This window comes from Pteropus vampyrus, unplaced genomic scaffold (assembly GCF_000151845.1).
Source record: "Pteropus vampyrus isolate Shadow unplaced genomic scaffold, Pvam_2.0 Scaffold238, whole genome shotgun sequence".
Classification (NCBI taxonomy): Eukaryota; Metazoa; Chordata; class Mammalia; order Chiroptera; family Pteropodidae; genus Pteropus; species Pteropus vampyrus.
Window position 1 is genome coordinate 1,843,001 of NW_011889019.1, and position 23,913 is coordinate 1,866,913.

Genomic DNA, 23,913 nt, shown 5'->3' on the forward strand with positions numbered 1-23,913 from the left:
AAAATAATATCTATGATATATGTAAATTATATGAAATTTAAATTTCCGCATCCATAAATTTTTATTGCAATATAGCCTCTGTACCATATTCCAGTGGCTATGGCCATTTTTTTGTCAGAACACCAAAGGTGAGGAGTTGCAAGAGACCATATGGCCCATAAAGCCTAAAATAGACATTATCTGGCCCTTTACAGAAAAAAGTTTGCCAACCCCTGCTCCAGAGTGAGCATACAGGTATAGTGTTAAGTCAAGGGAACTGTCACAATGATGTGATCCACTATGATGATGGCATAAGGCCAAAATGGATTGATAAGACCATATAAAATATTTCTCACACAAATAGTTACACTAAAGCGAGGTATCTCTATTTTCATTGACAAGAAATTTCTACTTCCCATAGACTGCGGTATAGAAGAACACAGAAAATCCACTCAAATAAGAGAAATTCTCCAATCATTATCTATAACCTTGTTTTGCCTAGAACATCTCTGAGAAAATATATAAGCAGATGGGAGCAGTGATCATCTCTAAAGAAAAACTGGATGGTGGCTGTAAAGAGGTGTAAAGAGGCTTAATTCTCTATCCTTCAAATGTTGAATCATGCTCATTGTATTACCTTTCAAAAAAATGAATGACATACTCTTACCTGCTCCCAAATTATAAATGCATACATTCCAACAATTCCATTTTTAGTAATTTATCTAACTGTTATACCCATATATATGTGAAATGATAAAAACAAGGTATATAAGTTACAGCATTATTTATAAAAGCAAAAGATTAGCAACCAAACTTTACCCCATAGAAGACTAGTGAAACTGATTAGGCATTTCCATACAAAAGAATATTACACAGCCATAAAGAATAAAGAGCTCATTTATATACAGATAATAGAACACTTTTCTAAGATATACTGTTAAAGTACAGGAGGGTGGTATAAAGCATTTGCTTACATACAAATGAAAAGCTCTGTGAGACAGACATAATTGATAAAATTGGTTGACAATGGATAAAGAAACTAGAAACTGGATGACAGATTTTTTATCTTTTTGCACCTTTTGGATTTTGAATCATGTGAATGTATTATCTTCTCAAAAGAAACAAAATCAAATAAAACAAACCAGAAACACCTGGTAGCCTAACTAAGAGCTCTCAAGATTTCAAAAGTATAAGTTCTGAGTTAGAAGTAGTGATACTGATTACAAAAGAGATGAAAAGAATTTCAAGAGAGAGGTGGTCCCAAGCAACACGATGTCAACTGGAATAAGCTGGTAAGACATTTCCTATGGCAAAGATGGCTGTGTAACTTTAAAGGCAATGAGAGTCAATACCCAGATGTTGTTTAATGTGCTATCAGATAACTCTTTTTTTTCCCCAACCTCTAATGCTCACAGTGATGAGGAGACTCTGAGTATCTGGACATAGAAGGGAAATCAAGATGTAGAGTGGGAGGAAGGTTTAAGGGGGTCAGAGCAAACACCTCTTGTACAGGCTGTGCTCAGTCAGATATGTCTTCTTTGTTTTGTCAATTTGTTTCTATTGCCTGAGATGCCTCCTCGAACTCCAGGATCATACCCTACACATTCTTCAGAAACCAAGTGAAATCTTATCTTACCTGTGAAGTCAGTTCCTGCCTACTCCAGCTGAACTCTGTCTTCTCTGAAAAACTACTACTCGTTTTGGTCTATAATCTCACATTCTTACATAAATGTTTCAACCTTCAAGGCCATGAACCTTGTTTTACAATCCTGTTGCCCTCAGCACTAAGTACATTGGTGAAGAGTTTAAGAAACCCCCTAAATGCCTGCTAAATTGAATCTTTCCTCTGATGGCAAATGCTTCTCCACTTCCCAGTTTACTGAAACATAAGTTCCTGAGGGCAAGAATTCTCTTTTGTTTGTTGCTGTACCTGCAGTGCCTAGAACTGGGCCTGGCAGATAGCGGGCACTCAACAAATATTTGAATGAATGAATAAATGAACAAACCAAAGGTGCTACTTACAGGGGTAAAATCAATAGGGAAATAACAGGATGTCACTTCGAATAACTCCTCCACAAAGGGTCCTAAAGCAACAGAGAAAGAATGAGTTTGATTTATAAGCTTCAATCATCTGACAAGCCTTAACCAGCTAGTTCAAGGCTACAAGGACATACCCAGGCTATAGTCCCTGGAGATGAGGTCATGGACGATGCGGAAGGCTACCAGAAGATTACGGGGATCTTTTTCTCCATCCATCACCTGGATGAAGCCAAAGGTGAAGTCAGCTCCTAGGCCCTTCAGCTCTGGGGAGGAGAGAACAAGGTCACTACTGACCCATGGGACAGAAAGCAGGGTTTTCTTCTGGCCCGTGTTCTCCCTCTACTATCACCACTGCCTCCCCTTTCCTGCTTCCCACAGAGGACCCTTTTTGTTTTCCTGGTCCAAGAGAGTAGTATTCAATGAAGAAGAGTTGTGCAACAATATATAATTGTTAGAGGTAAGAATTTAAAACATCAGCCCAAATTCTACCCTTCTTTTACTTTACTGGGGAGTGAGTGGACCTCCAGTTTTCCTTTCTTATTCTCTCTCAGCGTGATCAGCTCTTCTATATAACTCCAAGGTTAAAATGACTCCTGGTATTGACAGGGGGGAAAATGATGTGCTCGCTTTTCAGATTTCTCAGGGAGCCCTGCCTCTTACCTTCTTCTCGGGTTCGCATGAAGTTGGTGATGATACTGTAGACCACATGTCGGTCCACCTGTGGCAAGGACTTGGGGGTGGAAGAGACAAGAAGTAAAGAAAGCGCTCAAAGAATAACAGCTGACAAAACTATTTCCTGCTTTACAATCTCTAAGTGGACAGTGCTGTTTATACCTGTATAAGACGAACCTAAGAGGAAATGCAGAGAAAGGATATGGCTCTTAGCACAGCACTATGGCAGTGGGGCCAATAACCAAAATCTGTCTGCTGCATGCCTTACTTTCTTTAGGTGTAAGAGGACACAGGTCAGACATAATGGCATGCCCCTCTTTCCTTTTACAGTAGCAAGGACTAGCATGTAAGCATGGTCAAAGACCTGAAAGAGTTCAGAACTTTGCAGGCAATATTACTTTGCCATCTAATTCTAGTTCTGTCAAGGGCTGGGAGACAGAGGAGAATACCATAGTGACTGTTACCACTCACCTGTACGTGGACCTCCTGGAAGATGGCTTTAAGCACAGAGACAGCCAGCCCTGGGGGCAGTGCCACACACAGGCTCTGGGGGAGAAGAGGAGATAGGTGACACCAAGGGCATCCTAGCACAGCCTTCAAGATGAACCTCTAAAACAGGCCTAATTAGCTTCAGTGGGAATCGCAACATACTGGTTCAGCCAGAAGCGCTAACAGTGAGAAATGTGGTCTCTTTTCTCAAGCTGATTAGTTCTCTGCAACTCCTTCCAATTCAGTTCTGAATTCTAGTCCACAAAGGATACTTTTACTTTTTAGACTAAAAACAAAAGTGGAGCTGGCTGACACTTGCTGAGTCCCACATTTGGGCATCTACCCTTTAGCACTTGAAGTCTCACCCCCAAAGGGAAAAGAGAGAGGATTCACTAGAAAAGGGCTCCTGCGAAAACAGTATATAATGAAACAAAAAGAGAACTCACAAGTGCCCTCAAACCCTGCAGGACAGATGGAATCACAAGATGATGGTCCTTCAGCCGGTTCTCATAGAACAGGATCAGGTGTACCACTGCACAAACCAGAAATTCAGCCATTACTTCAGACGGGCTGGAGGAGGGCCTACCAGGTTTGCTCCTTCCCAGAAATTTTCAGGGCTGTTCGTGCTTGGACTTCACTATAAATTTTCTCCTTCACCAAGAAATATATCCCATGCCCTCCCATTTGAGGGTGCCTTGATGAGTCAGGAAAATAGGTGAACATCTTTTATTATCCATTCTCACATAGGTCCGCAGTGAGGTGCCTTTCTATAAAACTACGTCTGGCAAAGGGCCAGATAGTAAATATTTCAAACTTGTAGGACATAGCATTTGTTACAACTACTTAACTCTGCTCAACTCCGCCAGTCCCTGTAACATAAAAGCGGCATAAACAATAGGTAAATAAATGGGCATGGCTATATGCTAATAAAACTTCTTTTATAAAAATAGGCTGTAGTTTGCCTATCCCTGCTATAGAAGATAAATAAGTTGTTGGCTTTTTTTCTTAGGACTTTAGAGCACTTTGATATTTCATTACTTTTCCACTCCATTTGTGAAACACTACTTTATCCATTTTACAGAAAGGGGAAGGATATAATGAATAAAACTGTCTAAGGCTACATTTAAAACCCAAGTGTCTTCTGTCTCAATTCTTATCATCTCTGCCACATATCCAGTGAAGAATGAAGACTCTGAATTACCAGTTCACAGATATCTCATGCTCTCCCCTTCCTCCCTCTCTCCCTCTGAAGTTGGCATGAATAGACAAAGAAGGCCTTGGCTCAGCAATCCAGGGAGATGCTCCTACTAGTGATGCCAGTACCTTCCTTCTCCAGGAGCAAGGAGTGACACTGAAGTAGCACCTGTGACAAAAGCTGGATTCCTCGTGCCCGAGTTCGGGGTTCTGGATTTTCTAAAGAGGACCTGGGGGAAAGTAGGATAGAGAGCTTGACATTACCTGATTCAAACTTTTAAAGGGGTAAATATTTTGCAATTAGTTACACTGACCCCCTGGGCATGGAAGCCAGCCCAGGAAGGTGCCCTGGAGGTGCTTAGCATTAAAGATGACAGCAAGGCCAAAGCCTAAAGGCCAATCCCCATCCTGATCGGGCATCATTAGAGGCACATGTGATACCAAAGTCGACAGAAGTGGCCGTGTCCAGACAATGACTAGACATTGGGCTTACTCTTTCTCTTTACAAGTACAATTGTGACATTCCTCTGAAAAAAAGCTTAGCAGCTACCCACAGGGCTCATGAGATGATTGGCAGCTGTAGCTTCTACCAAAACAGGAGGAGAATAAATATATTACTGCTAACGAAAAAATGCTAAGAGTACCCAGCAAGGTCTAAGGGGGAGAAACAACTTTATAACTGCAAGTTTACAAAGTAATGGCTAGAATAAAGGTTTTAACTATTTAGGATTACTGATATGGGGGGACTAGACTGAAGCAACAAAGAGGTGATTTATCTTCAAAACAGCTCTATAGAGATTACATCTAAACATACTGGAAGGAATCTAAGCCAGTAAAAATAGGAAGTAGATTTCTGAAGAAGAGCTGGCCAGGATATCTGAGTGAAATCTCAAGGATAAGGGTATCTATAACTAGGAGTAAAGGGGCAAAAATAAGATCACTCTTGACAGGATCCCCAGGATAGGAACTTGTAGAAGGTTCCTGTTCAGAAGTTGAAAACTGTGTATTTAAAAATGGACCAAGGCACATAAATGCTCACAGCAGCAATATTCAGAACAGCTAAAATGTGGAAACAAGCCAAATAGCCATTAACTGATAAATGGTTAAACGGTATATCCATAAAATGGAATATTATTCAGCAAGAAATAAAATACTGATACATGCTACAAAAGAGATGAACTCTGAAAGCGTTATGCTATGTGAAAGAAACCAGACACAAAAGGCCACATACGGTATAATTCCATTTATATGAAATGTCCAGAATAGGCAAATCCACATAAAGTAGATTAGCGCTTGCCAGGGGCTGGGAAGAAGAGGGAATGAGGAGTGACTGCTAATGGGCATGGAGTTTCTTTTTAGGGGTAATGGAGATGTTCTAAAATTGATTGTGGTAAGGGTCGTACAAATCTGTGAACATAAACTTTAAAACAGTGAACTTTATGATGTGTGAATTATATCTCAATAAAGGTGTTATTTTAAAAAAATGAACCAAGGTCAGAATAGCATGAGTAGAAAGGCTAAATGGTCACTTATATGAAAGAAATGCATAATAGTGACCTACTGCCCCCCAACACAATTTTCTACTTTTCTCTGTTTCAGAAGACATGCTGGCCATGACTGTTAACCTTTGCTAAGACCTGCCAATTTAAATGATCTACCAAATATGAAATATGAGGAAAGCAGGCATTAGACTAAAAATATATACTTCCTTTGATGCTTGGAAGATCTGGCTGTAACAAGGATCTTCCTCAAGCCTTTTTCTATAGTGGGGAGCTAGTTTGAGTTGTTTCCTCAAGCCTTTTTCTATAGTGGGGAGCTAGTGCAAGGTCAGCTTCCTGGCAACTCCCCAAACAGGGTCTACTGGGCAGGTCTGAGTCAGATCCAAGCTGACTAGAATCCCTCGGGGGCAGGTGGGTCTAAAGAAGCACAGGAGGAACCCCAGCTCTAATTAAATAATAGTTGCTGGCCTTCAACCACCCACCTCACCCCAAATCTGTGGGCTGGTCCAGGAGCTGACATGGTCCACAGGCTGTGTGCTCCCAATACCTTTTTGGGAGCCTTAGTCAGGTGGCATGAAATTTTTTTCAGAAGAAACACAGGCTTAGCCCGAGGCACTGATGGAGGGAGAGGGAAGTGTTGGGCTACAGTAGGAGAAATTCAGGACCAATTAGCTCTAAGAAAGCAGCAATGTACAAAATAACTTTCTGAGAGTGCACAGGCCCAGCTGGAGAAGGGCATTCTAGAGCAGAGGCTCTTACCCAAGGGCTTCCACCACTTGTAACACCGTATAGCTTCCAGATTTCACATCTAGAGGAAACAAAAGAAAGAAAAATGAAAAAACAAAACAAAACCCCATCTCAGGGTTCAATGGCTCTAATTAGCAATGTTTTCTGCCTACCCTAGGATCTGCACCATCGGGCCCCACTATGCTTGCCAAGAGCCCCTCTTAAATGAGAATTATTATTTTAACACTTCAAATAGGCAGCTTCGAGTATAAAAACTGAAAAGGAAGTAAATGTCATTTATAGATTGTACATTTACATGATTGTGTATCTAGAAAATCCAAGAGAAAAACTGAAAAAAATATTACAAATAATTTGTTAGAGTGGCTGGGTAGAAAATAACATTATAAAATTAAGAACCTTCACATATATACACACAATAGCCTATAAAATGACATAAAGGAAAAAAGATCCTATTTACAAGGGCCTCTCCCCCATAAAAAATAGTAGAGAAAATATCTTGATATAAACTTAAAAAATATGAAGATCTGAATGGTGAAAACTTTAAAGCACTAATGAAGATTACAAAAGAAAACTAAAACAAATAAAGACTCACGATGACGAATCTCCCAAATTAATCTATAATTTTAAAATAATCTATAATTTTAAGATAACAAGTAGAATTTTGGGTGGAACTAGATAAGTTTATTCTAATGTTAACGTGCAAAAATGATACATTATTAGATAGGCAAATATGAAAGAGTAATGGGGTAAGGAGGGAAGGGAGACCTTCCAGAGATTAAAAGATTGTTATAAAGTCATAATAATAAAAATAGTGTATACTTTTGAACATACTTGAAATTTTCCACAAGTAAAAAACAAAAACAACCAGTGTAATAATATAAGTATATAGTCAGACAAATAAATCAACGGAAACAGAATGAAGTCCAGAAAGAGACACAAATACATGAGAATAAATAATTTTTAAAATCATATTTCAATTAATGGGAAAAACAACTATTCAATAGTTTTGAAAAAACTGAAAAAAAATTAACATTGGCTCTGAATCTTTCACCAAAGTAAATTCCAAATGGATTAAAGAAAAAAAGTAAGAGAAAAAACTTAAGTATAACAAAATTCAGATGCCATAAAAGAAAGGTTGGTTAAAAATCAACTACATTTTAAAAAATTGGATTTTCCACAAGGCAAAAAAAAAAAAAAAAATCATAAGACAAACTTGGAAAAAAATATTTGCAATTCTTATAAGAGTTATTTTACCAATATAAAAAGATCTCCTGCAAAACAATAAAAAAAAGACCAATAACCTATTTAAAAATGAACAAAAACAAAAAAATGAACAGGCATTTCACAGAAGATGCTCAATCCCACTCATGACAAATGTAAATTATACTACACAACCACTTTTTAAAAATTTACCAGATTGGCAAAGATAAAAAAAACTTTGTAACACTTATGTTTGTCGATTGTATGCAGAAAAAGGCACTTCTACACATTGTAGGTGGGGTACAACTCCTTTATGGAGGGTAATTTCACAATTACAAGTGTATACATGCTTTTAACACAGGTAATCTCAAAAAATTTATCCTATATTCCTGTAAAAGTGCAATGGAATTCTTTGTAGCTACTTAGAAGAAAAAAGTGAAGAGAGACTGAAGAAGCTATATATTGATAATGAGACAAGATCTAAAAGCAGAACAGTGTACATAAATAGTATAGGTATGTGCATAATATTGTTTTTAAAGGGAGGTTGTTTCTATTTGTATTTATATTTTTGGAGGATAAAAGGAACTAGTAATATTGTTTGTCTCTAGGGAGAAACACTGGCTAGCTAGGGGGTTGAGAGGTAAGACTTTAAAAAAATAAATAAATAAATGTTTTATTTCAGAATAATTTTAGATTTAAAGAAAAGTTGTAAAGATACTGCATTAGGTTCCTGTATACTCTTCACCCAGTTTCCCTGAATGTTAACAACATGATACATTTGTCAAAACTAAGAGAGATTAGCATTTGTACATTACTATTAAACTCTAGACTTTACTTGGATTTTATGTTTTTCCATTACTGTCATTTTTCTGTTCTAGGACCCAATCGAGGCTACCACACTGCGATTAGCTATCATGAATCCTTATGGTATCCTCTTGTCTGTGAAAGTTTATAAGTCTTCCTTGTTTTTTTTATGACTTTAATATTTTAAAGAAGTACTTCACAGATATCTCTCATTTGGGTTTATTTCATGTTTTCTTCATGTTTAGACTGGGGTTATGGATTTGGAGAATAGCACAGAGGTGAAGTGTTCTTTTCATCATTTCATATCAGAGATACAAGATATCAACATGATTATCACTGGTGATTTTAACTCTGATCACTTAGTTAAGGTCATGTCAGCCAGGTTTCTGCACTAGACAGTTACTATTTTCCCCTTTCTTACACTCTTTTCTTCGGGCGTCACTAAGACCAGCCCACACTCAAGGTGGAGGGGGAGAGGAAGATTAACTTCATTTTCCTAGAAGGAGTATCTATAGTCCCATATTATTTTGGAAGTACTCTGTAAGGAAGATTCATCTCTCTTTCCCTTTATTTATTCATATTTTATTTTATTTCCTTTATTTTATATCAGTATAGACTCATAATCCATTACTAGGTTATTTTGTTGCTTGAACTGCTCTATCTTTAGCCAATGGGAGCTTTTTTAGGTTGGCTCCTGTTCCTGTGCCCCTTTGACATGCCCTATCCTTTTATTTTTCTAAGCACTTTCTTACGTTTTGGCATTATGAATATAGCAGGTCCTCTAATGAAGTCATTTTGTTCAGTGTCCTTTCCTTATGTCAATAAAATGTCATAGGAACTTAATTCTTGTTTGTATCAATTAGCCTATGTAAAATTGGTTTCTTTATGAGCTGTTTCACTTAAAGTCACAGAACCTATCAGTGACATTGAGGACTTACTGTACTACAGGCTCATTTTGTAATTTCTTTGCTCCATACCTACAATCAGCCTTTTCTCCAAGAAGCCCTGATTCATTTTATTGGAGAACAGTATTAGAAACCAGTATCTGTGCTTGTTGCTATTAGGGTGTCACTCTTCTAGGCCTTCCTTAGCAGAGAGAGCTAGGAAATATATGTATATATTCTAACCCACCTATACACACATATCTATCATTATTTCTGTATTTATCCATATATATTAAACTAAATATAAGATCATATTAAAGTACCAGAGTTCATTTCTTTGATAGTGAGAAACATGGTTCCCATTATCTACCATTTATTTTTTCAACCCTACTAAAGCTACAAATCGCCTTCAGAATTGTCGACCTCTGTGAGAAACAAATTTATAAGCAGAGTGCAGTGTTTATGTACAATTTTGTCTCAAGCCTTATAGTTTCCAGACAAAATGTGTTTTCCGAAGTCACTTAGATCAGCTCTTTTTCCTCCTACCTCCCATTAGAGAAAAAAATTAATACATTAGTAATACAGTAGATTAACCTGTCACAGTCTGCATTCCATCTTGGGACGGAAGGGAGACTTCTCACTATGTATCCTTTTGCACCTTTTGAATGCTGTACCATGTCAACATATTACTTATTTTTTAAAATGCAATTTTAGCAGCTGAAACTCGCATAGTTATAACAGAAGTGTCTTAGGATATATTTTCAAGGAAAAAAACAAAGAGTAAAAGGTCAGCAATCTTCCTAAAGGTTTGGTTAACATAAAGGAGTTCTAGCTCAAATCAGGGCATTACTTCCAGCAGCCTGTCTGGCTTTCCGACGTACCTGCGTTTAAATGCAGCCCTAATAAGTAGCTCTCACCAACACTGGACTTCAGCTCTAGTGAAAAAAAAAGGCATGAGAAAACTCAACTTCCAGCTCTCCCCTTAAGTCTGTGGTCTCAGAGCAACAGCTGTGAGCTGAGGTGGGCAGAGGCCCACTCTGGTACTAGAGTAAGAAGTCCAATCAGACCGAGGAAAGCAGTGCTCTCGTCAGGATTTACAGCTTGTGACTGGCACCAATTTAGACATCGGGCACTCTTAGCCCTACTCGTGCCAGGATGTGGAAGGCCCAGCTGCTGCCCCTGCTCCTGAGAAAGAGCCAAGGGGAAAATGTGCAGGCTATTGGGTCGGGGAGGGAAGCAGCCAGACTAACGGGACAAACCAAGTTGCTGTTATCTGGGTTCCATACCCCATTCCTTAGTGGTAACACTTAAGTGAAGAGAGATGCCCATTTCTGGATTGCAAACCCTAAGAGAATGGCACTATTTGGGAGGGTGGAAAACAGTACTTTTTTTGGAACCTCCTGGCTGGAGAGCAGGAAACTCTGCTGAAAAACCCATCTAAGGGGTGGCTCCATAGTGTAGTGGTTAGCACGTCTGCTTTACATGCAGAAGGTCCTGGGTTTGTGTCCCAGATGGAGCCACGGACCATACCCCGGGCGCGCCGTGAGTGTGTGGGAGGAGACGCCCCGCCTTCAGAGGTCCAGTTCTTAAGGTGAGATGGCAACATCCGTAGGTCAGGGGTGGAAGTGTGTGTGGGGATGAGGGAATTAAAGAGGGGGCGGGGAGAAAAAAAGAAAACTCATCTAACAATTAGTATCAGTAGCGACCACAGAAGGAGCTGGCAATTGTACACAGGAAGCTATAGGAGACTGATAAGTGTTACCGGCAAAGAACATCGTTGAAACTTATGTCAGCAACACCATTAAAGCCTCCTGCGGATGCTGGGATAGGGTCCCTCTTTGGAAATACCTCACATACTGTAGGACAAAGGCCTGCCTAATAGGACCCACTTAGCTGCTTTTTTTTTAATTTTCTAAAAAATTTAGGTATAATTTACACTGTGAAATGCACAGATATTTGATAATTTGACAAGTTTTAACAAGTGTACCTTGAGGAACCAACACCTCAATCAAGACGTAGAATATTTCCATTACCTGAGAAAGTTCCCTTATGCCTCCTACCAGTCAATTCCCATGCATACAGGTTGCCTCAAATCTTATAAATGAAAAAGACTTCAGCATTCAGTATATATCATTATGAAACTGGCTGCTTTGTCATTACAAAGAAACATCCATTTGCTTGTGATTCCTTGAATGCCAGTATATTGGTGAAATCTCCTAGTGAAGCCCTTCAATTTTTATACCTTTCACAAGGATCCCATCTTGAATTAATGCAGCACAAACACAAAAAGTGAAGTACAAAAGTAATAGAAAATTAGGAAAAAACAAAGATGTTTTTTATATAAGCTTTATAGCTATCACACAATAGTAAATAAGAGAAAGGAAAATGGTAAAGTGGCAAAAAACGAGAATGGTATTTTGAGGATGTTTTCAGCAAAGATGGCTAAATTTAATATCTTATTCTAGTTCTGTTGAGTCGACCTCAGAAATGTCTTTCAATATGACTCTTCCTTTTCATCTCTATGACCAGATTATACAGCGACAGATTTCAAAGTAGCCCTCCACATTTTGGTGTGATGAAAGTGTTCTGGAATTTTTAGAAAGTGGTGATGCTTGCAGAACTTCAGAATATACTAAAAGCCAATTAACTGTACACTTAAAATGATTAAGGTGGTGAATTTTAATTCGATTAAAAAAAAGCCTTCCAATCAATTCATGCTCTATCTAGAATTATCGCCCTAAAATGCACAATTACTTTCCTGCCCACCAAGCTCCAACTGCTGCTTAAGACTTGACTCCTTGGGGCTTGATGTCCCTCATAATTTAGTCTCCAAGTGCCCTCTAGCCTCACCTTTCATCATTCAGTCACATGAAATCACAACAAGCTAAGTTCTTCCATATCCTTAATCCTATAAACATTCCCTTGGTTTGGAATGCTTCTTTGCCCTTGTCAATCTGAGGAACTTCAACTCTTCAAGACCCACCTCAAAGGTCAATTCTTTTGTGAAACACTGATTCCCAAAACAGAATTAATCCCTCTTGTGTTTCCTCCACAATTCTTTAAAAAAATTAGTCATGTATTTGTTTTCATTTATTTACTCAATATTTATTGAACACCTATTATAAGGCTAGAGATAGAAATATAAGCAGGGAACTTTTAAGGAGCCCAGTCTGTTGGAGCAGAAAGACATTTAAAACAATAGCAGTGTAACAAGTTCAGTGTTACCATAGTGATATAAACAGAGACTGGGTTAACATAAAAAAGAAGTAAAATTCCTGGGTTTATGGACCATCCCTCACTAACTTTAAGTGAGTCATTCTCTTAACAGTATAAATGCTCCCAAACAAAGAAAAGTACCTGAATATCTGGAAGCACTGTTATGTACTTGGACTCCTGAGATGAAAGAAGCTAATAAGGAGTTAATTTTCCTAAGGGCAGCCTTACTGGCATTAAAAAAAAGTAAGTGAAAGTTCCTTTCCCTATACAGGTAGGTCTAAGTTTTTCTAATGTGTCCAAGATTTGCTCCCTAAAAATGGGCATACTAGCATCTCCTAAATACCCACACTTTCCTCAGCAGGGAACCAGTTCGTGTGGGGCACTGAGGAGTCATCAAAGGAGTATTTATATGAGACTGACATAGAATGCACAATCAGACCTCTGTCTGATGGAGTTGCAGCCTCTTGAGAATTTGGAATAGCAGCCAAGGTGGTAAGGGGGAGGATGTGAAGGAGAAGGAGAAAGAAAACTCCCAATTAAGACTCAGTTCCAGTCAAACTCTTCAAATGTCCTTTCTGCTGAGGATGCTATGCATATTTCTCAGAACTATATTTTACTGTCCTTTAATAATCTTTTGGATTCAGGAATGGCAGTCTTCTCAGGGAATCACAAATGTGGGACAATACAACATAACAAAGATTGAAATGAAGGAAAATCCAAAAACTGAGAGGAAGAAAATTTATATCCATCACCTTTAATTTCGACATGTCCCAAAAAAATCACACTGTTCAAAAATCAGTTAGCTCCCTTCCCAACTTCCATTTTTGGAAAAAAGTACTTCTCTTTTGTTCATCCTTAGGCACAAAAACGTGGGGTCATCTTAAAGTCCTTCCTCTCCTTCAAGCCCTATAAATAACTAGTTAGGCCTCAAATTCCACAGATTTTTAACATCTCTCATTTCCATTCACTTACGTAGTTTTTCACTGCACACCTACTTATGCTAGTCTCCAGGAGGTTCTGGTGGCAGGAATAGGAGGGTAGGATGTAAAGATGTGTACAGAAATAGCTACTAAACAAGTCTAATAAGTATATGAGTGGTTGAGAAATAAGTACCACAAAGATTCTGAAGTGTGAGATGATGTCTGGCTAGAGTAATGAGGAAACACTTGGGGGGCAGGCAGTGCGCACTCAAACTGGGCTTTGAATCCTAGATCTAACTTTGATTAGACGGAGTTTGTGAAGGGAGCTGGGAAGGTGCTCTGCCTAGAATCCAAGGTTATGCATAATCCAACCTCACCAAACCTTTTCAACCTTATGTTACTACCTACCCCTCTGCTGCTCATCAGTGGGTAGCAAATCAAGTTGGGTGCCTGGAACTAAAGGTCCAGAAGGGATCAGGTAGTAGCAGCCTTTGAATGCCTGGCTGAGAAGCCTTTAACCTGTAGGCTGCCAGGTAATTTCTCTTCCACCATTACACTTTCACATCTGACACTTTCATCAGGAAACCAGGTACAAAAAAAGTTGGGGGTAGCTGCCTTTGTGATCACAGGATGTTCCTTCTGCATTCACGATTTGTAGGAGAGGCCACTGCTGTTGAGTGGCTGAATAGACACTGCTCTCTTCAGCAAAAACAAAGCCTGACTTAGGATGGAGAATTAGAAAGCATATCTTACTCTACAAAATCCAAAAACTGTCAGCCTTCAACAACCCTGACTAGGGCTGTGATCTAAGACTGAGAAATACCAATTTAATCCTCCTCAAATTCGCTTTCACTATCACTCCTTTGCTCAAGGATCTACAATGACCCCTATTACCTACAATAGGTTATTCAAATATCTCTGTCTAGAATCCAAGGTTATGCATAATCCAACCTCACCAAATCTTTTCATCCTTATGTTACTACCTACCCCTTTGCTGCTTATGTTACTACCAATCTCCTTTCCTAGTCAAGAGAGTTAAATTACAAAAGGGCTGGTGTTACTGTCTCAGCTGAGCTGACTTAAATTTAAACCAGACAATAGGCCATTTTTTTCAGGCATAAAAACATAAACGTTACAAAGATATTTATAAGAACTAAGCAGTCCTTATCTTGTATTCTCAAGTGTTCTGAATCTGAAAATTCCAAAATGACTGTATTCATAATATATAAATGTGAAAGAATAGTTACAAATAACACTGATGTAGCAATGTTCTTTATCTTGGTAGGGGGTAGGTGTATGCATCTCTCAAAATCAGTGAACGTACACTTAGAATTTGTATGCTTCATTGGATATAAACTTTACAGTAAAATGAACTGTAAACAAACTAGTTAATAATATGCCTACCATAGTATACAGGGGTAAATGTACTAATATCTGCAATTTAAATGGACAGATATGTGATAAAACAAGTTATATTAAAATGTTAATGTATTATCCGAGTGTTTCTTGTGAAATTCTTTAGACTTTGCTGTATATTTTAAGTTTTTCATAATGAAACACCAGGAAAAATGACATTAATGACACACTGTATTTATTAATTGTAAGCACCGATAACACACTATACTTCATAAAGCTGTAAGCAGTTAAGCTTAGTGGAATGGCTGCATCAGGCATTTGCTCCTTGATGCTTTCTCCATGCCACATTACACATACCTTTTATAGCCTTTCATGGTGTTGTGTACTATCTGTTTGCATGGTTTTCTCTCCCACCGCACTAAAAGTGGTGAATACGTATCTAGTTTAATTTGTATTTATATTCCTATTGCTCTGCATCTATGTGGACAGTAATATGTGTTCAACAACGGTGGAATATTGCATAAAAGTGGAATTGCTAGGGACCAAGGTATTATACTTCTTGCAGATTCGCTTTATTCATTTGTCATATATTCTAAAAGTTAATATGTTTAATTTTCAAAAGAAATGTGTTCTTTACTTTTCCGCGAGCACACAAACTTTCTAAAAATGAACTCATCTGTATTCACAAGATTTTGTATTCTATTATATAAGGCCTAAAGGTCTCCGAACATTCAATAACTTTTAAGATTTTTTTTTTTCTAAAAGAGTGAAGTCTGAGAATTCCAAGGATATCTGGAATTTGTTTTATTCAAATCTTAGATAAGCGGTCAGAACTAAGAGATCCTTGAATTAGTCAAAGGCAGGAAACTGAGATCTGGGAAAAAGATAAAAACAAATACCACATAAAAAAGTCATGAGGCACATTAATCAAGCAGTTTACCAGGAAACAGAGGGAAAGTCTTAACAGAGGATACGCAGAACATCTCAAACTCCCCCCAGACTGGCAACTCTCCTCCTCTCTCCAATTACAGCCAGTTAGAGATCAGGCCGCCCGGCCACTCCCAACATGCCACGCGACTGGAGCTGATGCCTCTGAATACGCTTCTTTTCAAGTCAACCTCCCAGAATCAAGGTGCTTTCGTGGCGTGAGCACCAGATTCTGAGCTGGAGGATCTGAGTCTAAGTCCCACCTCCGCCCCGCCGTCCGACTTGCGAGTCTTGTGCCCTTGTTAGGCCTATTTCCTCATCTGTGAAATGGTAATGACTCTCCTAACCTGGGCCGGCGCACAGGGTGGCTACATGCGACGGTAAAGGACGTAAAGGCGCTTTAAAGAAGATGCAAGCGACTCTGTTAGGAAGCTGAAGCACGCGATGCTCACAACCTGCCCCAGAACAATCTCTGAAAGTCATCGCCGCCCCTCAGTCCCTTCCCGCCCCGCGCCTGTGCTGAGGCCGCTCCCTCCAGTCGGCCCCCACGCGGAAGCCGCGCAGCGCCGTCCGCCGTACCTGCAGCTACTTGGTCAGCGGGACCCTCCTGCTGACCCATGACGAAGTCGTGCACGAGGCCCCACAGAGCGCCGGTGGGCGCCACCGCTTCCAGAGCGGCGGCGGAGGCCATGACGCGAACTAGAGACCGTGGGAGGGGAAGTGGGCGGTAGCACGGACTGGCCTCTCGGCGCACGCGCCTCCTGAGCCAATCGCCTGGAGAAGGCTGAGCGGACTGGGCGCTCCTAGGATCACGTGCCTGCCGGCTCCAGGCCAGGCAGTTCCAGGGAGGATCCGGGATGGTCCCTCCCCGAGGGGCGGGGACTGGAGTCGGGGCGGCCGCGCGGGGTGGGGAGGTGGCTGCTGGGCACACAGCCGGGGGCCATTGAGGACGAATAATTCAAGGCCTTGCTACCCGGGAGACGGGAGGCAGGGCGGGCACCTGGCTGGGTGGGGCCGAGGGGCGGTACGCGCCCTGGGGGAAGCCAATGAGAAAATCAGACCCGGCTCGAGGGGGCGGTGCCGTCGGTCACATGCGCACCTGGGGCTGGCGGCCGCGGCGGCGCTGGCACCGGGAGCCAGCGGCAGGGAGCGGGGCCGGGCTGGGGCGGGGCTAGGCAGGTGAGTGACAGGCTCCAGGGGGCCGGCCCCAGCTGAGAGCCCGGAGCGAGTCGGGTGTAGCTGCGGCGGTTCCCGCCCCCTCTCTCCGCCCCTCCAGCGGAGCTTGTCTCCGGCCGGGCACCGTCGCGGGCCCCCCTGGCCCGGCCACCTGGGACTGTGCTGGGGAGTCGGTCACCTCCCTCTCTCCCTCGCCCGCAAAGTTTGTGGCGAAGCCGACGCTGGGGCACAGCGCGCCCCCAGGGGGAGATCCGGGAGCGTCCGATGCCCGGCGGCAGTAGCCGTTGACCAGGGACGCCGCCGTCCGGGGCAGGAGCGAGGAGCAGCGGACTAGCCCACCGCCTCCGGTGCATGGGGCCCGGCTGAGGAGCCAGCATGGGCAACTGCGTGGGGAGACAGCGCCGGGAGAGGCCGGCCGCCCCGGGACACCCCCGCAAGCGAGCAGGTAACGACTGTGAAGGGAGCAGGGCCACGGACGCCCCGCCAATTGTCCCCCTCCTTGCCTGAGCCCTGGGCTTCCCGAGCGACCTTCCATGGCTCCTGGCTCCTGGGTTACTCCGATGGCTGCTTCCGAGCCGGACAGTGGCCTCCTCCCCAGCCCTGGTGGTGGGGGAAGCCGAGTTGGGGCAACTGCGAGCGCTGACCCGGCTTCGAGCCCAACTCGCTCCAACTGGGAAGCTCCGGGTAGGGGTGGGGGCGGGGGCAGGAAATGTTTGTAGACCGCAGCGGGGCCAGCGGAGGGTAGGAGGGCCCGGGGTAGGGGCGCCTCTGGCCTGGCAGCCGGGCTGGGGTCGGACACCCGCCCGTCGGGGCACGGCGCGGGCGGCCAGGCGTCCCCAGAACTCGGAGCGAGCGAGGCGAGAACAGTCGCTCCTTCCAAAGACTGTGTCATTATCGGGCTGCTGATCGTGTCTGCCGGAATCCGACTTGCAAAAGCACCGCAGGACTCTGGGAAAGAAATCTTTATTTTTCCCGCAGGGCTTTTTAGAGCCTCCCAGCCATCTGAGAGCCTAGGAATGGTGGGGTGCGGGGTGGGAATCTCTCTCGGGTTTGTTGGGATTGTTCCCAGCCATGGGAATGGGATCTGCTCTCTGGTGATCCGCGAGGCCCGGGAAGCGCCTTCTCACTTTCTTAGTACACTCCTATTCTGGCTCTTCGCCCCGGGAAGAGGTCTGACGGTCGTTTCCCCAGGTCTTGTAACTCACTTCCTTCTCTGAGCATGTTGCAAGGACCTTCTGAGAATGATAAAATCGAGGACTTTAAAGCTGAAAGGCACCTTCGAAACTTGTCTAGAATCCAAAAAGATCTACCTCCTCCTACCTGTGAAAAAGCCCAAATCAGAGAGGTTGAGCAACTTGCCCAAACCCACACAGCTAGTTAGTAGTACAACTGGAGCTAGAACACAGTCTCCTCTTCCACCCAATTGCCACATATATTTTTTATGTAAGAGGAGCCACAGGCAGAGTTGTTAATGAAGTGGAAACTCTAGTGAGCTTCCTGTCTCTTTTGACACCAAAGGTGTGTTGGTTGAGTTGCGGAAACTGGGAAGGAGGATGAGGGGAAGCAGGGAAGGATGTCTGTGTGGTGGACAGGATGACTTGTGGAAGAAGAAATGTGTTTTTGTAGGAGAAGAGTAAAATTTAACGTTGAAATCCTCTTAAGCAACCCTGGCCATTCTGACTGAGGAAAGTCGATTCTCCAACCCAAGGGCTTTCTTCCTTTCCAATCCATTCATTTATTCAACAAATATTTATTATGTATGTGCTCAGTCAACATAATTGATTTGGTCACATTTTTCACTGTTGACAACCCTTTCCTACTTGAAACTCTCCCCTCTTCCCTTCTTGACAGTAGATTATCTTGGCTTTTCTCTCAGATCACTCCTGCCTGCCATCACCTCCTAGGTGTGGGCACACTCATGGTTCAGTTCGACATTCCAATTTTTCTCTCATTACACTCCCTCTCAGAGAAGTCTTGTTTAGTCCCACAACTCTGTCCTTTGGAAAGTTCCCTACGCTTTATCTTCACCTATTCCTTCTCGAACTCCAGACTCATATCTCTAAATGCCCACTGGACTCTCTGATGTAGTTATCAGGTTCCGCTCTTCTAAAACCAACCTCTGCATCTCACCCTCTCAGCCAGCTTTCCTTGCTCTTTCATTCTTGCAGCTGCTTAACTTTATACTTCGAAGATCTCTCTCTGCTGACTTTTTCTGCCTCCTGTCCTCTGCCTCCCAGCCAGCCAGTCACTGGGACCTGCTTTTTCTTCAGTAGGTCTTACAGACCTGCCCCTTCCCACTCTACTTCACGCCCTTGTCACCTCAAGTCCAACTCATCTCCCAGGCTGGAGTTAGTTCTCCACCAAAGACATTCATTTTCAGTCATTCGGTCACATGCGCACCTGCGCGTCCAGTGCCTGCACACCATGTGTCTCCCAAAAGACATTTTTAAATTAATCTGCTGCAAACCCTATTTAGTTCTATGTTCAGAAAAAATTTTGCACCTTCCCATTTCTACAAGAACTTTAACTTCCAAGGCTGTTCAAGTCTGGTCCAGTCCTTCCTTTTAAGGCTTGGTTTCTTTCGCTTTCCTGACAGTAAGACCACCAGTATTTGCTCATGCCATTTCTCTTCCCTTGAAGGTCCACCTCAAATCCCATATCTTTCTAGAAGCACCTTGCCTGATGGTTCCACCCCTCCCAAGTAGACCTGGTTGCTTCTTCTGAGGACTCTTGCAGACACTTTATGCCACTTACTTAACAATTATCTACTCCATATTATTAGTCATTTCTTTGATGTTTACAGTCATATCAGTAACTATATTGTAAGCCTTGAAGACCTGGGTTCTGTCTTATCCTTGTGTGTGTCTTTCTCATTCACTCATGTAACCACACACACACACTCACACACTCACACACTCACACTCAGCACTTAGCACAATGACTTGTACAGAGGGAGCACTCAATATTTGTTGATTTTAGAAAGCTGACCCAACTTTATCCTACCATCTGAATTTTTCACGTAAACATTTTACTGAAATATATAGCTGCATTTTTTTAGCTGCTAGTGTATCTTTTTTTTTTTTTCAATTCTGTGCGTCCCACTATGAATAGCTTTATTCATAATGTTCAAAGCCAAGGGGAACTCTGTAAGATGACAAGTTTGGTGTAAGGGAAGGAATCCTTCTTAACCTCGCAGTGTGCACCTGGCATTCCTGTAACATCTGCAGCTTACCCTTTGACAAGGACATAGTTTTATGTTGTAACGCTAATGCCTTAAACTCCCCTAGCTCCCACTGTAACTCTTACCTTTCCGTGATCGCTGGTGTAATGGAAGAAACCCTCAAAAGAGAGGTAGAACCTGAGTTCTAGTCCTGGGCCTGTAACTGTGTGAGCCCGGGGAGGTCATCAAACTTTTCTGGGTCATACTTTCAGTATCTCAGAAAGGGAGAGGGTTATATTACGTCATTAGAGCCATTGTAATCATCTTCACAAATGTAACTTTTTAAAACTGGAAAGTTATTGAGTTGAAATCTTATGCCTTGTCATGTCACCCTTTCATCTTTGTTTTGTCTTCCTAGTCACTTGATGGGCGAAGCAGAGACACGACTCCCACTGGTCAGGCAGACTTGCATTAGCTAAAAGAATTAGGTGGTCCTCTCATCTCAAGTTTTGTGATTGTCACATTTTTTTTAACTGTTACTCTTAATGCATCCCCAGTAGGTTTGTGTTCCCTTCACGTGCTGGGTGGTCCTTGTATGATTCAGAGACTATTTGGGCATTTACTCCTTTGGGGGGCTCCTGCCAGTCCAGACATATATCCTGGGTAAATCAGTATCTCTGCCCATGAAATGGGTGAGGCAGCCCCTCCCTTGGCCACCCAAGGATGAAATAGAGGTGGTAGAATAGGCCAATATCTTGCCTAGTGCCATCTTTTGAGAATGTGGAAGGGCTGAAACCCAAATATCTGACTCTGTGATGTGCCAGGCCTATCCACTTACGTTCTGGAATCTCAAGCTTGGGGTGGACAGACCTAGGGTTCTGTTTTGGTTTGTTTGGGCTTGGCAGCCAGTAAGCTTCTCGTTGTGTGGGCTGTTGTGGCTATTCTTGAGAGAGTAATTAGGCAACTTCTCCATTTGCTCAGTAAATATTTACTGAGAGTGCCAGGCACCTTGCTGGCTGTGAACAGATATGGTCCTTGGCCATATGGAGCTTATAGTTTGGGGGGCATATAATAAACGTGGTCATACAGATTACATGTGATCATGCATAGAAATCTTATATGATTATACATACAACTAAGTATTATTATATATGCTGGTAATGCCCACCTTTATCATTTTAGCCCATCCTCTCCATCTCGAGCCGTATATATTTTGCTGCCTACTCAACACATCTAATATCTGAAGGGTTTCTCAGTTTAACATGCCCCAAACAGAATGAGCCCGCACCCCCACTCCCTGCTCCTTCCAGACTTTTCCATCTCAGTTAATTGTGATTTCATCCTTCTAGTTGCCCAGGCCCCTAAAATTCTAGAGTCATTCCTGACTCCTCCTTTTCTTTCAACATCCCACATTCACTTAATAAATCTTGTTGGCTTTGCCTTAAATATATCCAGAACCTGATGCTCACCATCTTTACCACTGTCACCCCTGGTCTAAGCTACCATTGGCCTCTTAACTGACCTTCCTGCTTCCTCCCTTGTCTCCCGACAGACTATTTTCAGCACAGCAGTGAGAGTGATGCTGTAAACCGTAAGTCAGATTCTGTTACTCCTTTGTTCCCCATCTCATTCAAAGTCCTTGTGTTAGTCTACAAGGCAGTATGATTTTCACCAGCTTACTTTTTTAAGCCCTCTCTTGCTCTTCATCCCCTGATCCAATCCCTGATATCTGAATGAGTCTCTCCCTCCCATTCCTCCCAGACCACCCTTTTTAAAATCAACCCATTTCCCTCCACCATCTGCTCTTGGCATTATCTACGACCCTTCTCTATTTTATTTTTCTTTGTGGCACTTACCATCATCTGACACTGGCTGTCTCACCTACTATGTGTGGCCACATTTTTATTTGTTCACTCCCTGGTACCTGGAGCAGTGCCTGGCGTATAGCAGGTGCCTAATATTTGTTGAATTAAATTAGTGTGTCTAATGGAGTCGGTGAGGTGTATAGGAGGAGAGCAGGAATGAGCATACCTGATTGTACTCCCACCTTAGATGGCTGTTAGGACAGGTATCTAATGAAGGGACTTAAGCTGCAACCTCAGGGTGGTATTCTGTTCCTGGGACTGACTTCTCTCTTGCCCCAGGCCTGGGGAAGTTCTCAAATACCTGGGACATAATTCCCTACAATTTGAGCCTCTTATGAGAACAGAGTAGAGTGAAGCTCCCTATTAAGGTCCTAAGCAGGCAGTAGCACTTTTTGTCATTTTATGTGTGCATCTATGTAAGAATGGACTCATATCCTAGGCACACCCTGTATTTGTAGTCATTAACTCCAGGGGCAGGGATGGTGTAGTTTAATAAACTGAGGCAGGAGGTGGGTGAAGTGGGTTCCAGGCCTCTCTACCCATTGACTTGCTGGAGAATTTTTAGAATCATAGAATTTTAGAGCTGTAAAGGAACTTAAAGATTTCTTTAACCTCGTTTTTCCTTTTCCAGCTATTAAAAAGAGAATAAAGGTTTATCTGCTCCCTGCCAAGTTCACAGAAATATGGTGCAACCTATATAAAAACTGCCTGGGCTCCTTTAAGTTTTGAGTGTGCCAAGGTCAAGACATTGTAGGGAAGGTGGTATTAAGGTCAAGTGTATTCAAAAGTGGGGAGGCCTATCTCTTTGCCTCTTTCTTCAGTGGTCATCTTGGGCAAGCCATTTGTTTGTGCTCAGTTGGTCCTCTATTTAAAAATAAAAAGATGGTAATACCTCCAGTTTAGAGAGATGCTCAAGGGATAAAATAAGCTAATACTTTTTAAAATTACTTCCATGGCTGTATGATTTGCTCAAATATGAGTTCCCAACCCAGAGCCTTATCTGGTATTGATGAGAAATAATGCCTTGGTTCTCTGCTTCTTCTTAATTGTGTGTGTGACTTTGGACAAGCCTGTTAATCTCTCTGAGCCTCAGTTTCCTCATTTGTACAATTCGATGACTATTAACCCTGCCCACTTCCCAAAGAGGTTGTAAGAATCAAGTCAGATCCTGGATGAAAAGAGATTTTGTGAACTTATGAAGTTTCTATTATCCAAAGTTACAGCATTTTTACACACAAAAACCATAGCCAGTTATTTTTTATCCCCACCAGATCATTGAAACTTACTCCTTTTTAAAGAGCAAAACTATAAAAGAAATGTTTAAAAACTATTTTTGGATGGGAATCTTCTGAAACGGATGATATGCTTCCAAGCAAAGTATACTGAGCACGAATAACCTCTCTTTGCAACTCAGTGGTGTTGAGTTCACACTTATATGTACAAAGCACCTGCTTGGTGGAGGTGGGGACCACAAAAGCTTCTTTCTCTCAAAAGTCTTTATCTCCAAAAGAAGGGAGTGGGGTGGAGTAAACTGGTAGCATGCAGAAGGAAATTGCCAAGAGAAAGACTGTGCAGAAGTGGCCTGCCCCAAGGTCCCCAGCAGCAGCCTTGGTGTGGGAAGGCTCTCGAATCCTGTTGTGGGCTCTGAATGGGAAGTGCATGCTGCCTAATCAGTTATCATGCTTGTGACAGCATGAGACTGCTGGACTTCTGAGATTCTAGGGCAGTGAGCCCCAAACTGAATGGTTCCCTGCTGCTGTGCTTTTGGGGTTCACGTTTCTACCT

The 23,913-nt window shown here is 42.2% G+C and overlaps 2 protein-coding genes across 6 annotated transcripts in view; one reads left to right on the plus strand and one right to left on the minus strand.

Annotated features, from left to right (window-relative positions):
- Nucleotides 1-16,867, minus strand: part of MMS19 (MMS19 homolog, cytosolic iron-sulfur assembly component) — a 29,769-nt gene extending 12,902 nt beyond the window's left edge. Inside the window, exons 1-8 of one of the 4 annotated variants that reach the window (XM_011373995.2) lie at nucleotides 16,507-16,867; nucleotides 6,633-6,681; nucleotides 4,504-4,604; nucleotides 3,627-3,712; nucleotides 3,163-3,237; nucleotides 2,680-2,749; nucleotides 2,154-2,282; nucleotides 2,002-2,063 (exon numbers count right to left, since the gene is read on the minus strand). In XM_011373995.2, the coding sequence (XP_011372297.1) occupies nucleotides 2,002-2,063; nucleotides 2,154-2,282; nucleotides 2,680-2,749; nucleotides 3,163-3,237; nucleotides 3,627-3,712; nucleotides 4,504-4,604; nucleotides 6,633-6,681; nucleotides 16,507-16,618 (684 nt within the window). In that variant the 5' untranslated portion in view covers nucleotides 16,619-16,867. Of the gene's footprint in view, nucleotides 1-2,001; nucleotides 2,064-2,153; nucleotides 2,283-2,679; nucleotides 2,750-3,162; nucleotides 3,238-3,626; nucleotides 3,713-4,381; nucleotides 4,481-4,503; nucleotides 4,605-6,632; nucleotides 6,682-16,506 lie in introns of those variants that run through there. The other 3 variants (XM_011373996.2, XM_023519812.1, XM_023519811.1) reach the window with 3 other exon arrangements.
- A 137-nt stretch (nucleotides 16,868-17,004) lies between these two features.
- UBTD1 (ubiquitin domain containing 1) overlaps nucleotides 17,005-23,913 on the plus strand; it is a 52,598-nt gene continuing 45,689 nt past the window's right edge. The window contains exons 1-2 of one of the 2 annotated variants that reach the window (XM_023519815.1): nucleotides 17,005-17,548; nucleotides 21,816-21,854. In XM_023519815.1, coding sequence (XP_023375583.1) covers nucleotides 17,479-17,548; nucleotides 21,816-21,854 — 109 coding nt within the window. In that variant the 5' untranslated portion in view covers nucleotides 17,005-17,478. The remainder of the gene's footprint in view (nucleotides 17,549-21,815; nucleotides 21,855-23,913) is intronic. The other variant, XM_011373999.2, reaches the window with a different exon arrangement.